The sequence below is a fragment of the Serinus canaria genome, chromosome 20 (genome assembly GCF_022539315.1).
Source record: "Serinus canaria isolate serCan28SL12 chromosome 20, serCan2020, whole genome shotgun sequence".
Lineage (NCBI taxonomy): Eukaryota > Metazoa > Chordata > Aves > Passeriformes > Fringillidae > Serinus > Serinus canaria.
Genome location: NC_066333.1, coordinates 873,747 through 890,361, shown reverse-complemented (window position 1 = coordinate 890,361; position 16,615 = coordinate 873,747). Strand labels below are relative to the sequence as shown.

The 16,615-nt window shown below is 59.4% G+C and overlaps 1 protein-coding gene across 1 annotated transcript; it reads right to left on the bottom strand.

The window, feature by feature from the left end:
* Positions 1-4,916: 4,916 nt before the first annotated feature.
* MYL9 (myosin light chain 9) lies at positions 4,917-13,710 on the bottom strand. Its single transcript, XM_030232609.2, has 5 exons — positions 13,585-13,710; positions 12,573-12,647; positions 6,985-7,188; positions 5,753-5,914; positions 4,917-5,612 (listed from the first exon to the last, which is right to left on the bottom strand). Exons 3-5 carry the CDS (start codon positions 7,166-7,168, stop codon positions 5,440-5,442), a joined length of 519 nt encoding a protein of 172 aa, XP_030088469.1. The 5' UTR covers positions 7,169-7,188; positions 12,573-12,647; positions 13,585-13,710; the 3' UTR covers positions 4,917-5,439.
* Positions 13,711-16,615: the final 2,905 nt, after the last annotated feature.

The following is a 16,615-nucleotide window of genomic DNA, read 5'->3' as shown; positions in this document are numbered from 1 at the left end:
CGGCCCCGCTGAGCTGCACCCGCACGGGGGCCCAGCCACGGGCACCCACGTGGGGACGGCCAAGCGTGGGGACACCCACCCAGGGACACACACTTTGGAACTCCCACTCAGGGACATCCACGCAGGGGTGCCCCACAAGGCACTGCACAAGTTCCTTCCCCCTGGCTGAATCCTGTAGCTGGGCCCCAGGGGTTACCGATGTCTGTGGGCAGGGGACAAGGACAAGGACAGGAGCTGCAGGGGCAGGTGTGGGTGACAACGCTGGGGACCTAAGAGCACCTTGAAGTTCCACCAGTGCCTCGTTTGGTCTTTACCAGATGGGAAATCGGAAACCCAGCACATCACTGCTCCCATGACAGAAGAAGGTGTTTCCAAGCAAAGATGGTGACCGAGAAGGAACCAGGTGGAGCCCTTGGCTGTGCCATGGCCATCAGGCTGGCCAAGGTCTCTGGAAGCCCTTCTGCTCTCCCTGTGCCTCTCCATGACCACAGCAGAGCCCAAGGTCATCTTCGGAGTTTTGGAGACCAAATTGCTCCATTTATGTGCTGCTGGTCCAGGATGTGATGAGCATGAGAACTCCCCAGCACAGCTGTGTGCCCCGGTGTGCTGTGGGGCTGGGTTGCACGGTCACCCTCTGCCAGGTGCTCCGTGGAGCCCAAGGGGACGTGTCCATCAGGGGTCCCCTGGAGCGGTGCCTTCATCAGTGGGAAGAAGAGAGAGGAGCTGCTCTGAGCAGTGGTGCCACATCCCAGCGCCTGTGATGGACAAAGTGCCACCATGGGAATCCTGTCCTGCAGCCAGCCCAGAGCCCTGCCCGCTGAGAGCCCCCTGTCTTGGGGGGCATCTCCTGGGAATGTCCTTTTTGGGTTGTCCCTCCCCTGTCTTGGGCACATCCATGCTCACCCCTGCCAGGCCAAGCCCTCTCATGGGCATCCCCCAGGACCTGTGTGCTGCTGGGGCACAGCACCCCGAACCCCACCGCGTCCTGCTCCACCTCTCCCCACCAACCCCTGGCTTGATGTCACCCTGCCCCAGGGGCAGCTCTCCCCTCCCAGGCTCCACCACCTCTGTGCTGCAGCTCCCCTCCCTCCCCTCTTTGCTGCTTGCAGGGTGAAAAATGGGAATCCCTTCATGTATTGAAAAAAGCTACAAACCCCCTTCTTTTATGGGCTGTTTTTGGTCTGGGAAAAGCAGGATATGTGGTGCAATAAGAGAATAAACAGCAAAAGAAAAAGGAGAACTCATTAAATCATTTATTTTGTTGCTTCTAAATCTTCCATGACCTGAGTGGAACTGTGCCCCAAGCTGCTATGGCTGCATTAATGCCAAGGCACAGGGCTGGTGAAGCACAGGTGGGTGTGGGGAGCCCTGGCAGCACCTCCCACCCTCTGCAGGGTCACTCCGGGCAGGGAGCACCCCCGGCCTCCTCCCACGACAGGCTGGCTCCTGCCCGCTGTGAACCCCAGCCATCGCTGGGAGGGGTGGGCTCATCCTGCCCGCTCTGCTCCCTCTGAAGCCGGGTCCGTGACAGCCCAGACACCCCCGGACTGCCCGGGGGTCAGCCACCGTGCCCAAGCAGGACTGTCCTCCTGAGCAGTCTGCTTTTGTTCCCACCTTTTGGAAAATGCTGGTTTAGTCTTCCACCGAATTGAGACAACTAGGAAACAGTCCCTGAGCTCAACCACCCCCCAGGGCTGGGCCATGAACCACCAGCCGGGTCCCTCCACCTGCCTTTGCTCCCTGGACTGGTAGTGTGGAAGCAACTTTGGAAAAATCCCATCGGGTGTCTGAGCGGAGTGTGGGAGGGGCCCGAATCCCTGGGCAAGGCCAGCCTGGCATCCCAGAAAGCTCCGGCTGATGGGGAGTAAGGAGCCTCTGGGATGAGGGGCCAGGGAAGGGGCTGAGGTGCATCTCCCTGTCCTTCCCACTCGGAGCTTGTCCTTGTCGAGCCCTGCCCGGGCCCATTGACATTATAATACTGCTAAACTTCAGCAATTTGAACAACAATCGGCCAACAAGTGCCTGAGGGGGAATGCTGGAAACCCAGAGGGATTCTGGGAACCCCAGGGTGATGCTGGAAATCCCGGGGAAGCTGGAACTCCCAGGGGAAGCTGGAATTCCCAGGAGGATGCTGGAGTCCCAGGGGGATGCTGGAATCCCCAGCCAGCCTCCCAGGTATGGACACCCCATACTCTCTCGTCCTCTGCCCACCTTCTGATCTTAGATCTGCATTTTTAGCAAGGCAAATTGGATTTGTGGTGGGCTGTGCTGGCTGTTTGCTGCCACCCTGCCTTTGGGGCCACTGTTCCAGCAGCAGGCCCTGCTCCCTGCTCAGGGCCACTGGACCTGCTGCAGGCTGGGATTCCCCCAGAAGGAAAAAAAACCCAGGTCCTGGGAGAAGGAGCCCCTCTGTGGGCACTGCAGTCCCTCTATCTCCTCCTGCCCCTTCCCACATGGAAGCTGTGCTCTGATTCCTTCCTGGAGGCCTTAGGGCAGGACAGACCCTCTCAGCAGGCACTGCTGTACCCTTTTCCTCTCTGATGTTCCTCTAATTTACATCTCTGGACATGGCAAGAGGAGTGTGGGGACACCAGGAGCTCACAGCACTGCTGAGAGCACTGAGAAAAGCAAACACTGGGGTCAGGGGGTCCTGGGCTGCACTGGGAGCTGTCACAGACCAGGCCCAGAGCTGGGCTGCCCAGTACGGGACACAGGCACAGACTGGACAGAGTCCAGCACAGGGCCACGAAGGTGATGGAGGGACTGCAGCGTCTCTGCCATGAGGAGAGGCTGAGAGAGCTGGGACTGCCCAGCCTGGAGCAGAGCAGGCTCAGGGAATCTCATCCATGGGGATAAAAACCTGAGGGAGAGGCTGCAGAGGGGATAGGGCCAGGGACAGCCCCGGGGGCCTTGGGCACAAAGTGACACACAGGAGGGGCCCTCTGAGCTCAGGAGTCACTTCTGCACTGGGAGCAGCTCTTCTAGACTGACCAAAAGGTTCACCTAACTTGGTGTCCCCCTGCCCCAAGTGAACGCTTCTGAAATGAATGTCCTGTTTTTGCTGCTATTTAAAATACCTTTGAAACGAGTCAGGTCAGGTGCAGCTGCTGCCTCTGCTGTTTCTGATGCAGCCCAAGGACAGGTGACTTCCTGGGCTGCCAGTGCCCATGGCCAGGTCACACCCAGTTTGTCACCAGCAGCACCCCCAAGTCCTTCTCCCAGGGCTACTCACCACCCAGCCAGCCCCAGCCTTTGCTGGTGCTGGGACTGCCCTGACCCAGGTGCAGGACCTTGCACTTGGCCTGGCTGAACTCCATGAGGTTCGCATGAGCCTAGATACTTTTGGAGTTTCATAGATTCATCAAATTCCAGAATGGTTTGGGTTAGAGGGGACCTTAAATCCCATCTCATTCCTCCCCCTGCCACAGGCAGGGACACCTTCCACTACCCCAGGGTGCTCCAAGTCCTTTCTAACCTGGCCTTGAACGCTTCCAGGGGTGGGGCAGCCACAGCTGCTCTGGGAAACCTGTGCCAGTGGAGTAAGTTTATTTACTCTTCCCATAAATACCTCAGTGTCCAATAACAAATTTGTTCTGCTTTGCTGCCTCAGGGTTGAAAGTCCCACGGTGCCACCACAGCTCCGCCAGTGAAGAGGCAGCTCAGACCCAGCAGTTTTGGCAGCTGCTTGAGACAGCAGCTCTGACAGCCCCAGGCTGGAGCTGTGGCAGCTCCCAGCTCGAGCAGCAATGAGTCCATCCCGCACCTGGCACTGCCAGGATCTGAGCTGCTCACACAGGGGGATCCCTGGGGGTCAGAGGGGCTGAACAGCACCCCCACATGCAGCTGCCCTGGGAGCCCATCTGTCCCCAGCTCCAGCATCAGCTCCTCTGCCCCAAAGTGATGTCTGTGGATGTTCACACTGCTCAGTGTCACAGTGAAGGTTTTATAAAGCATCCAGGCCTCCAGAAGCCTTCAGGCCTGGGAATTCTCTCTGGCTGTAGGAGAACTGTAGTTTTTCCCTGGCACAGCAGTGAATTATGGAAGAAGCTTGGTACCCCTGAGGCTGGAGGTTGGGCTGGTTTGGGGTTGCTGTTGCAGAGCACAAGCCCTGACCCTGGGGAACTCCCTGGAGATCACAGGTCACCCTTTCACATCTGACAATTTACTTCCTTTTTCCTGGTGTTGGTAGTGCCTGCAAAATAGGAGCACTGAGACCAAGAAGCTTTTCATTCTTGGATCATCTCCCAGGTGAGAGAGCATCACCTGGGGTCTGGAGTGCCTCTGATGCCTCTGAGCCCAGAATATGCCCATGGAGCTCCCACAGACCCTACCCAAGCATTCCCAGCACTGGCAGCATCTCTGCCGTGCGCTGTGCCCTCACCAGGTCTTGTAGGTTTGTCCCCCCATTTTAAATAAAGAATTGCTGGAAACTTGGACCTCCCTCCAGGGCAGCCTTCAAGCAGCATTTTAAGACCACAGCTTCGCAAGGTGGGAGCACCCCATGCTTCCACACCCTTGACAAATAACCAAACCAAGGGGACAGAGCTCCTCCCCATTTCTTATCCTCTCAGTCCCTTTGCTCCCCCACCCGTGCAGGGTGACACTGAAGGGTGGCCAAGCCCCTAGGATCCTGGGCCATCTGATGTGGGGAGCATGGCTGGCACCTTGCCAAGCGTCTCAGCCCATCCTGACACAGGGACTGAGCAGAATGACCTTCAGCCCACCAGCTAAGGCAGAAAATGATGCTCAAGCTGATTTTACGTCATTTGAAAGCTATTTGGCTTCCAAACCAGGCTGCCCCATTGCCAGGGGCCCTGGCTGACAAGGGCAGCAGGCTGAGGAGCTGCAGTGCCCAACCCACCTTCCAAAGCCCCGGGCACAGCACAGGGGGCACGGGCAGCCACACACAGCACACGTCTGTCACACCCGTCAGGCTTTATGCACCCCTCCAGCTTCCTGAATCCTCAGATCTCAGACTCTAAAGCCATAAAACAGCCAGGGAGGAGGAACAAAGAGGGGGTTCTTTCCTGAAGGGGGAGTGTGGGAGGAGAGGGAGAGGGGGTTTCCTCTGTGCTACTGCCCTGAATGGGGCTCGCTAAGGCTGGACCTAGACAAATCCCTGCAGGTCAGCAGGGGATGCTCACCCCAGCCCCGGGACCAGTGGCATGGTGGCTTTGAGGGGGTCAGTGGCTGCTGGCGGGGAGGGGGTCACAGCAAGGCTGGGGCACCCAGTGGGTGGGAGAGGTGATGGGAGGGGAAGGCTGTATGGGCACACAGCAGCACAGTGATGGGAGTGCATCCCCTCCAAGCAGTGTCCTGGTGCAGGGTGATGGTCCTGGGAGGTGTTTCCTGGGGAGGAGTCTGCTGTGGGGCAGCAATGGGGCCAAGGGGCAGGGGATGTGCAACGAACGGGGCAGAAGGGGTGAGTGGCCGCGGGCTCTAATCGTCCTTGTCCTTGGCCCCGTGCTTCAGGATGCGGGTGAACTCCACGTAGTTGAAGTTGCCCTTTTTGTCAATGGGCGCCTCCCGGTACATCTCATCCACCTCCTCGTCAGTGAACCTGTCCCCCATGGTGGTCAGCAGCTCACGCAGGTGGTCCTCGTGGATGAAGCCTGCAAGGAGGGCGGGGGGCAGCGTTAGCAGGGGGCACCAGGAGGGCTGAGCACAGCGCCTCGCCCACCTCGCCCACTCTGGAGCTGCCTGGGGACTGTCCCAGCCCCGTGCTGGCTGTGCCAGAGGGGCCGGGCTCTACCTGAGGCCTCCTCGTCGAAGCAGGCGAAGGCGTTGCGGATCACATCCTCGGGGTCAGTGCCGTTCAGCTTCTCCCCGAACATGGTGAGGAACATGGTGAAGTTAATGGGCCCCGGTGCCTCGCTCATCATCCCCTCCAGGTACTCATCAGTGGGGTTCTTCCCTGAGGGACACAGGCAGGGAGTGGATGCAGGGCCCTGCTCCCCAGCTCCCGGGGGGTCAGCCAGTGCAAACAGCTGGAATGGCTTTTATCCATTGCAAATTGATCTGCTGGTTTTTGCTCACCCACCCCACAAACCTGGGAAGGGAGTTTCTGCAGTGCCCAGTGCTCCCACCTCAGCACCTCTCCTGATGCTTTCATCTACACCTGGGAACAAGCTCTGCCTTGGGGGAAGTGCAGTAATTAATTTGGGGGTTACTGGAATGAAACCCATGGCTATTCCCATCCCCCTGACAGCTCCGAGGAGAGGGCCAGCAGTGTCCTCACACAAGCCTTGTTCTGCTGATGTCCCCAGCACTGCTCCCACCGTGGGTGCACCAGGGATGGTTCAGCTGCTCTGCTGAGGACTGTGCCCCCAGTGCTGGCCCCTCTCTGCTCCCAGAGCTCCAGCCCCCTGGGAGGAGGGAGATCCCTCCCGTGGTCAGGCAGGACCTCCAGAACAGGTTTGGCTGCCAGGTCAATCATTGACAGACCTCCCAAAGTGCAGTGGAGGTACCACTGGGGGTGGGAGGAGGGAGCCATGATCTGCAGCAAAGGAGAATGGCTCGGGGCAGGGAGTGGGTACAGATGTGCAAGTCTCAACCAGCCCAGATATCACACCAGCATGGGGACCTGCCTTTGTCACCCCAGCTGAGAGCAACGGGAGGGCTTTGTTCCACATTGGACAGCCCCAGTGATATGCTGGGGTGAGACTACTCAAACACTCCATGGCTGCAGCTGGTGATTGCTCTCAGGTCAGAGCTTCTCCAGCTCCGAGGCTCTCTTCCCTGATGGTGAGTGCACCTGTGAGCAGCACACAGAGCTGCTGCCCTCGGACACCTCACAAACACCCCTTCTATCAGCTGATGGAGCAGAGAAATCCCACCCTGGGCTCTGAGACATCCCAGCTCAGCCAGTGTGGGCATGAGGTCACCCTGGGTGTGGGTATGAGGCCACCCTGCAGCTCTCCCTGCTCCCAAGCTGGTGCCGGGAGCAGAGGGACCTGCAGGGGCACGGGGGCAGGGTGTCCTCACCGAGGGAAGCCAGCATGTCGTGCAGATCCTCCTTGTCAATGAAGCCATCTCGGTTCTGGTCAATCATGTTGAAAGCCTCCTTGAACTCCTGGATCTGCGACTGGTCGAACATGGCGAAGACGTTGGAGGTGGCGCGCTGGGGGCGCTTCTTGGTGGTCTTGGCTTTGGCACGTTTGCTGGACATCTTGGTGGATGGGGGAGTACCTGGGGGCAGGAGCATCAGGAGGGCTGGGGACAGGCATAGCCAGGGGGCCAGAGCAGGGACACACCTCCCCTAGCACCGCCGGTGCTGTGCCTCAGTTTCCCCAGCTGTCACACACTTGGGCAACACAGGGAGATGAGACAGACACAGGGTCAGACATGGGGATGGGCAGGACTTGAGCTCTGACAAGTTGCATGGGCAGTCACAGAGCAGGCAGTGCTCACTGCAGTTCACCAGGACCGTACCCAGGGCTGCAGGCAGCCCCCAAACCCCCTTGCTGCCTATCCTCTCTACATACCTGGGCACAGGAGATATGCCCAGCCCAGAACCCAGCTGGGTGCTAGTCCCAGGGCCATGGGCAAGGAGGTTTCAGCACTTCAGTCACCATGGCTGTGCCTCTCCACCTCCCCTTGCTTCAGGCAGGCTCTCCAGGCCCAGCCTAGCTGCCAGGGTCACCCTTGTGCCCTGTGTGTCACAGTGCCAAAGCAGCCCCAGCAACCAGCACAAGGGGGTTTTCTGCTCCAGGCACATTCCTCACATACCACTGCTTCCCATGTCCCTCCCTCCCTCCCTCCCTCCATCCATCCATCCATCCATCCATCCATCCATCCATCCATCCATCCATCCATCCATCCATCCATCCATCCATCCATCCATCCATCCATCCCTCCCTCCCTCCCTCCCACCCCTGGTGGGTTAAAGACCTCTTGCTGCTGCTCTCCCTGTCCCAGTGACCCCCACCCTGCCCAGGGAGCCCACGGGAAGAGGCAGAGGGGAGAGGAGACCTCAGAAGGCTGCAGAGCCAGGAGAGGAGCCAAGAGCCCCAGGGCAATGAGGATGGTGCTGTTACAGGAAATGAATGCCAGGAGAAGGGAGGGCAGCAGTGGGACAGACCCAACTTTGGGGACACGGCTGGGGTGTCCCATGGGGAATGGCACAGGGACCATGCAGACCCCAAGCACCACTGAGGCAGGATGACAGCAGGAAAACCTGGTCCTTCCAAGGTGGGGGCTGCTGTGCCCAGCTGGAACTGGGGTCCCCAGCAGGAACAGGGATGGAGCTGAGAGCCCACTCCCAGCCTGGAATGGCACGCAGTCCCCCTCGGGCTCCCAGCAGGGGCTGGTGGTGTCCTGCTGGGCTCAGCCCAGCAGGATGGCAGCAAAGCCCAGCTTGGCCCGTGGGACAGGCTGGGACGGTCCTGGGGGACAGGCTGGCATGGTCCTGTGGGACAGGCTGGGATGGTCCTGTGGGACAGGCTGCAATGGTCCTGAGGGACAGGCTGGGATGGTCCTGTGGGACAGGTTGGGACGGTCCTGTGGGACAGGCTGGGACAGTCCTGTGGGACAGGCTGCAATGGTCCTGTGGGACAGGCTGGGACAGTCCTGTGGGACAGGCTAGGATGGTCCTGAGGGACAGGCTGGGATGGTCCTGTGGGACAGGCTGCAATGGTGCTGTGGGACAGGCTGGGATGGTCCTGAGGGACAGGCTGCAATGGTCCTGTGGGACAGGCTGGGATGGTCCTGTGGGACAGCCTAGCCCAAGGCCAGCCCAGGGAAGGGACAGTGCTCTGAGCCCTCGTGTTTGTGCTGCAGCCATTCCTCCCTCACACACAGCCCTGGCTCTCCTCCTGGCCAGTGTCTGGCTTGGGCAGCAGCTGCTGGGGCAACAGCAAATTAATGGATCATGAAAGGATTCCACAGTGGAAGAGCAGAGAATCACTCCTGTGCTCTGTGTGCCCCATGCCTGGTGGGCAGCAGGACCTGGGCTCCTCATCAGGGCCCAGGGATGAAGCAATTCAGGAGCCACATCCTCTCTCATGGAGACACAGCCCAGTGAGCTGCAGCAGGACTACCCCTGCTGGGCTGGACACCCTGAGTGGGCTGCTCTGGGATCTGCTTCCCAGCTGGGTCCTTAGCAGACCCACTCTCCAGGTCTCCCCTTCCTGCTGTCACTCTCTCAAGGGGTAGCAGAGGTAAGGGCTGGGACAGGGGACCACCAGCCTTGTCCTCAGCCTGCTGTGGTCTCCAGGTTCCCAGAGCTGGGCTGTGCTGCAAGGACGTTCCAAGGGCATCAGACAGTGCCAAATCGCAGCTCAACACACCATAGTGACCAGCCAAGCTCAGAAGGGGCTGGGCACTCTTCCTACATCCTGACAGGGCTCCCATCCCACTGTGGAAGCACCCACAGAACCCAGGCAGGGCCCTTCATCTGCAGGGAACATGCCCCATGTCCCCAGGAGTCCTCCCTTATCCTCCATATGCCCCCCATTCCAGGATGGAATCCACACCTCTCTCAGCCCCCTCCCTTGTGCTGACCTCAGCCCCTGAGAGCAGCCACCAAACCACCCCACATCTCCTGAACTCTCCCTCCTTTCCCAGTGCCCAGGGAAACAGATGTTTGTCACTAGCCAGCCAGGGGGGGGCAGCAGGACTGGCAGCCCAGCTGGGCCCACACTGGTTGAGTCAGAGACCTCATCCCCGGGTCCATCTCTGCCTGCTGCTTCCTCCAGCCCCACAGAGCTCTGCAGGAGGGCAGCCCCTCTCTGCCAGGCACCACCAAGCCCCAGTGACACCCCCAGGTGGTACCAGTGACACCCCCAGGTGGAAAGGGCCGATGACATCCCATGACAGCAGTGGGAAGCTCAGTTCAACACAACACCACCAGGCCAAGTCAGAGCCAGAAATAAAAGCTCTGCTGCTGGCCCACGGCTCTGGGCTCAGCTTTCAAAACACATCCAATTATTAGCAGAATTATTAGCAGAAGACTATAGAAATAAGGAGGAGTTTTGCTCTCACCACATGAATTATTATTATACAAATATTTACCCTGCCCTGACTGTGACTAGCAGCAGCACAGCTTGGCACCATCTCCACAGAGACAGTGCTCTCCAGCAGGACTAAGTACAATTTTGACAGCACATGGATCTGCAGTTTGATCCAAAATGTGCCCTGGAAAGATGCTCAGTCCCAAGGTCCAGCTCAGTCATCCTATCTCTGCTGTTTGACAGCTGCCTTGGGCTGGCTGGGACTTGGGAAGAGATTTTTGGGTCAGTGTGGGGAAAGATTCCTGTGCATGGATTCTGTGCAGGGATCTGCAGCCAGACCCGATTCAGCTGGAGCAGTCCCTGCTCTGCACAAGGGCTTGATGGCCACGCTCCCCTGGTAGCCATGCTATCTGGGATTCACAAAAACCCAGTTTCAGGAGGATTGCAGGGAATGCCTGGCCATGATGCCCTGCAAGCTGGGCTGGCCTCAGCTCAGACAAATGATACAGCCACCAAAGCTCCAGCTTTCCCTCAACAGCAGGGAAAGGCACGGACACAGGTCCTGCTCCCAGCACCCCCTGCTGAAAGCCCCATCCCAGCACTGCCCCAGCCCAGGAATTGTGGGTCCTGGGCAGCAGAGCCAAGGAGGTCAGTGCTGGGTGACAGCCACACACTGATCTGGTCCCCAATTCACCCTGTCACAGCTGCCCTTGTTCCCTTGTCCCTCTGCCACTGCTCCTGCCAAAACAATTTCCAAGCCTCCTGCAGTGGAGACAAAATTATCTCTTGCCAGGCTTGTGCCTCCCCATCTGAGAGCCAGACCCAAGGGACCATGGGGCTGACCTAAAGAGCTCATAAATTAGTAAATAGTTTCGTTTGAAAGAGGAAAGGACCCACAGTTATCAGAAATATAAACTGCCATATGTTTCCTCCTTGGTAAAAATCAAGCAAGCAACTCCATTCTGCTGCTTCCTGGCTGTGCTGGGGAGGGTGGGACAACCCAAAGGGACACAAGCCAAAGGGCAGTGCCACCAGGGCAGGCAGCCCGTCCCAGCCCCATCCTTCCTCTCCTGCCTGCTTCCACCCTCCCCTGCAGCTCCTGCCGTGCTGCCCCAGCTCACTGTCCCGGCAGGAGCTCACCGCCAGGCTGAGGGCGCTGCGACAGGCCAGGTGGCTCAAAGGAGGAGTGGCAGGCAGAGCACAGGGCAGGTCCTCTGGCAGAGGTGGCAGCAGCCTGTTCCCAGTCCCTGGGGTGTTCACATGGATCCTGAAGCTATGATCTGCCAGGATATGCTGCTAAGGGTTTCCCGGGGGGGCTGTTCAGAAGCTGCTCCAGCTGGAGCCACCTCTGGGCGTGCTGAGGAGGCTGCAGTGGGACTGCCCTGCCGTCCCTGGCACAGCTGGGCAGGGACATCTCCTCCAGCAGCTCCTCCCAGGATCCTGGCACGATGTGCCTCCGCTGGATGCTTTCGGCCAGGGAGGTAAAGAGCAATTCCAGCAGCCTGGGCTGTCCCTAGGGACACTCCTGCAGGACAGGGGCTCCTCAGGGGGGACTGTGCTCAAACCTCTGCCCAGTGCCACTCCCCAATGGGAGCTGTGAGTACCAGCAAGCCACGAGCAGCCACATTCACTGCTGGGAAAGCTCTGGCTCCCACCACCACGTGCAGTCCCCTGGCAGTCCTGCACAGGCAGCAGCTCCCACCCCTGCTCCAGGGTGGTGCAGGGCCAGCAGCGTGAGCTGGTGCCTTGTGCATGCCCCTGGCATGGGAGGGGGGAACATCCTTCCACCCTAAAGCTTTGCCAGCCACAGGCACATCTCGCAGCCTCAGGGCTGCTCACCGGGTGTCACGCTGGGGGAGGGAGCATGGAGCAGCTCATCTTCCCTGCTTCTTTTGTTGTTAAACCATCCCTTTCCTCCAGCACAGCCCTGCTCAGAATGCCTGTGGGATGTGACATTGCTCAGCTTCACCAAGGAGGGTTTCTGGTGCCAGGGGAGCCCCACTGCCAGCCAGAGGCACCGGGAGCTGCAGGACATATCCTCAGCCCACTGGACACTGCAGGAATGCAGGCAGCTGCCATTCTGCTCCTTTTATGGCCTTATTAGAGATGTGGGAAAAGGAGCCTGGAGGTGAGAGGAAACCAGACCCTGAGCCCTGGGCTGTGTCTCCAGTCCAGCCACAGCCACCAGCACCGATGCCAGGGAGGAAGGGCCAGGGCAGCATCAGTCAGAGCAAAGTGTGCAGAGAGCCCCGGGGAGCAGAGCTCATCCCAGCCCTCCCCCAGCTCCCACCGGACACTGGGGACCTGGCCAGGTCCACGCACAGCTGTGGGGCTCAGCTGCAAGTTCAGCAGATGGTTTCTGCACTAGTTGCTTCCCACCAAGTGTAGGAGACAAGGAGCTCACCATGTGACGCACGCAAACCCTTCCAAAGCACAGGTTCTGCGGCTCCCCAGGAGAAGCCCTGGCACAGATCCCCTCGGTGTGCAAAGCACCCAGCCCCTTCCCATGCCCGGGGAGGCCGGGAAAGGGACCACAGGCACAAGGTCCACATGGCCTCGGGCAGTCAGCAGAACGTGTCCGGGCGGAGTTTGCTATTTTCCCAGGGGAATTAAGGGGCTCACCTCGGCGGGAGAATGTGGCCGCAGCGCCTCGGAGCGGGGAGGTGACCGCAAACTCCTCCTACAACGGCACAGAGCCTGCCAGGGAGGGAGGAAAAAAAATTCCAGCGACTGAAGGAATCCAACCATCTTTGGTCAGCAGCGGTGGTTGTTAACACTTGGGGATGTTCCACTCCAAAGAACTCAGCTCCGGCAGCCGCCTTCTCCTACACATCCATGTTTTAGAGCTTGCCTGGCTATTATCACAGTCGAAACATTTTGTACCAAAAGAGCATGCTGGGAGGGAAGCCAAGAGGGCTTCAAGTTTTCATGGGAAAGACTAAACAAAACACAACATCCCTCTGCACTTAATGCTGAAGGAAATGAGCTAAATAAAGCGTTTCTGCCTTAAAGAAGTTTATTGCCTGAAGTGGCTCCCAGGTCACTGGGGAGATATCTGGAGCATCACGCTTGCATCCGGATCTTGGCCCTGGTCATCAGCAAAAGGACTTGGAGGAAAAGCAGATGTTCCAGACTGGAACAGACTCAGAGATCAGAAGGTGGGTGAAGCCACGGGCAGCAGGATCTGCTCCTGCAGCTCCGCCATCCCGGGGAAGCCGGGGTGTCCCAGCTCCAAAGCACTGCAGACAGTTACCCTCAGCTTGGCTCAGGACCCCTCCCCATCTGCCCGTGCCGGGACATTTCTGCTGGGCCTGGCCAGAGGCTGCCTGGATACAGGATGCCCGGCAGGGCACACCGGAGATCCTCCTGCCGCCTCGACCCGTCCCCAGGGCTGAACTCGGCACCAGCTCCAGCACCGCAGAGCTGGAGGAACGGCGGGGCTGCCTCCCTCTGCTCCCCGAGGCAGCCTGGCCAGCTCCTCCTGCTCTCCCGAGATGGTTGGGGCTGCTCCCCCTGCTCCGTCCCGCTCCATCCCTCCCGCTCCATCCCTCCCCTCTCTCTCCGCCGCGGCCGCTCGTTCCCGTCCCGGGGCCGCTCGTTCCCGTCCCGGGCAGTCCCGGTGCCGCCGCCTCACCTGTCCCGGAGCGGGGAGCCGCGGGCGCTGCCGGAGCTGCGGGACGTGCGGAGCTGCTCTGCGCGGCACTGCGGGACGCGGCTCCGCGGGGCGGGCGGGTCCAGGGTCCCGGCCCGGCCCGGCCCGGCCCATACAAGGCAGAAGAATGCGGCGGGGCTGGGGCCGCGGGGCCGGGGCGGCGGGACGCCCTTATATAGACGAAAGCGGCGGCCCACGCGTGCCCCCGTCCCGCGGGGGGATGCGCAGCGCCGGGCGGCACCGGGCACCGCCAACCAGAGGGCGAAGCCAGGTGACACGGAGGGACCGCGCCCTGCGGGTGGCACTTTCAGGGGCACACGGGCCGGGGCTCTTTGAGCTCCCTGGAGTAGCTCTGGCTGCGGCGGGGCAGGTCCCTGCTGGCGGGGCTGCTGCAGGACCAGAGCGCTCTGGGGTCCCTGGAAAGGCCAGCGGCCTTTCAGTGTCCACGGGCTGCACCGTGGGCGGCCACGCAAAGGGAACAGTGGCCAGAAGGGTCAAGCAGCCCCTCAAAGGGTCTGTAACAAGTGGCTTAGGGCAGAGGACAGCTGGGGAACTGTCCCATTCCCAAGCAGGGATGAAGAACCTGGAGAAACAGGGATGGGGAGCTCCTCCACCCGAGGCAGGACTCATGCTGACCCTGGGACACCTCTCCAGGGCAGCAGTTCTTGTTCACATTTCCTTCCCATCAGCAACTCAGAGCCTCATCACAGTCCTGCAGCCACCAAGAGGAGCTCCTGGTCCTGTGGGATCCTCGGGAGGGTGATGCCCCTCCAGACGTCATCCCAGAGATTTACCTCTGTTTTGTGGGGTCCCACAACAGCAAGGGCAGAATTGAGCTTGAAGAGGAGCAGGAAGGTGGAAGAGGGAAACACGAGTAGTACTTCTGAGAGGGAGTGTTCTTCTGGGGACCCAGCCCTGAGTGGGCAGCCAGAGCAGGACTCCCCAGCTTCAGCATTCCCAGGAGCTCCATCGCTGCCCACAGAGACATGGGAACATGAGGCTGAGGACCAGACCCTGATCAAAGGGGACAGCATGGAGCACACAGGCTGCACTTGCAGTGGCACAAATGAAGAACAGAAACGAGCAGTGACACAAATTAATCTTCAGCTGCCATTCTCCTGCAGGCCATTACTGCAAACAACAGCTAAAAAGCCAAAAAAAAACCAGTTTCAGACCTGATACAAAAGCAGTGGCCGTGCCCTCTAGCAGGCTGGCCAGACCCTGCCTGAGGCATGGAGCTTGCTCCCACCAGCGCAGAAGGCCAGTGACCTGCTCTGCCAAGAGCCTGCCTGACTTGGGGACATCCTACCTGTGTCCCCATGCTGCTTGGATGAAATCTGCAGGGGCATTGCCTCCCCTGGGCAGTCACAGAGGTTCCTGACCCTTGGTTGGAAGAAGGTATCCTGCCTGCAGCCCCTCTGAAGGACAGGCTCAGAAGCCAGCAGAATGCACGAGCAGAGTTGGAAATGCTGCTGGATGCTATGCCAGGGTGGAGACATGCCAGAGAAAGCACAGAACCTTTGTCATGCTTGTGAGCTGGACAGGGAGGCCCCAGAAAGTTTGTCTTTTTAATAAAAAATATAAGAAAAGAGGGGGAAAAACCCCAACAACCAACAAAAAAAAAAAAAAGAAAAAACCCCACCAAACCCATACAAAAAACACCAAAAAAACCCCAGTCGGGAGTCAGCCGGCCTGAGCTGCCACCCTGTGGCTGGTCCCAGAGTTTTCTGTGCTGGAGAAGCCCAGCCTCAGCAGGGTCCAGGTGTTCCCAGGAGCCCAGCAGAAGCAGGACCCACCTGCAGCCCCTCTGGGGTGGCTGCTGTCCCTCACTGAGCGCTGCTTTCTCTGGACAAGTGTCCAGCCAGCCCCTGAAAGAGGAAGGGGTGGCTCTAGTCACACAGCAGCTCCTCCAGCTTTGCAGCCTCTGCAGCTGGGCCACTTCTGCTGTCCTCTGAGCCCCATCCAGCCCTTCCATGTGTCTGCCAACACACATCCCTTACCAGGGCCTGTTTGTGCCCTCTGGCACCTCTCCTGTCTCCCTCTGGCTCTTTCAAGCCCAAATTTAATTTGCTTCTCTCTCTCTCTCAGAATCAGGTAATGGAAATGGAGTAAAACAGGCCATTTTTTTAAAGAGTGTGAATTTTAGGTCAGTTCCCTGACCCAGGTCGTCATCACCATGCAGGCATTTCCATCCCTGTGAAGTGGGGACAGGGACACTGTTTCCACTCTCCCCAAGCACCTGAGGAGTGTCTGGGGAGCAGGGCTGGAGCCAGGACACATCTGGCCTGGCCCTGCCAAAGGAGCTGCCAAAGACACAGCGATGACCCCACACTGGCCCCTTCCTGGCCATGCTGCCAGGCTTCCTTGGCTTGGAGGAGCCTCTGGCTTCTGGCAAATGCCCGAGGGGCTGGAGGTAATCAGGGCCTTGCAGGAGCAGGGCAAGATACTTCTCCATAAGTCCATTAGTACATTGCATAATCTGTGTTTAAATTACATCCCCGGCTGGAAGTGATCAGAGCTGTGGGACAAGGACTCCTCAGCCTGTTCCCTCCGTGCTGGACCCACACAGCCCATGCAGGCTCAGCCTGCACTCATGGCTCCAGGTCCTGCTGGCAGCAAAGCAGAGGCTGCTGAAGCCTTTGGAGCTGCAGCCAGGCTCTGGAGATGCTCAACACATCGTGTTTACAGGCCTGTGGGACAACAAGAAATGCAGCACCTCGGGCTGGGGCTTGTTACTGGGAAAAAGGAGCAGTGGAGCTCATGGTGTGCCAGTGCCCAGTGGGATATGCACAGCAGGGGAGGGAGGAACAGCTCCGCACAGGGCACCCGGCAGGGTTCAGCCCCACTGGCACCAGTGAGGATCCCCTCAGGAGTCAAGGCTCCCAGCAGTGCCCAGGGTGGCCCCACCAGCACCACTCAGCTGCCCGGGGCAGCTGGAATATTGTCACTAAGGCCCCTCTCTACCCACAGAATCACACGCTGAGGAGGTAACAGAGTGAGAGCCAAGCACACA

Coding starts and splice junctions, on each gene's coding strand:
- MYL9 (XM_030232609.2), bottom strand. CDS start 7,168: ATGTCCAGCAAACGTGCCAAAGCCAAGACCACCAAGAAGCGCCCCCAG. Junction 5,915..6,984: donor CGACATGCTGGCTTCCCTCG/GTGAGGACACCC, acceptor TGTGTCCCTCAG/GGAAGAACCCCACTGATGAG. Junction 5,613..5,752: donor CTTCGACGAGGAGGCCTCAG/GTAGAGCCCGGC, acceptor CCCTCCTTGCAG/GCTTCATCCACGAGGACCAC.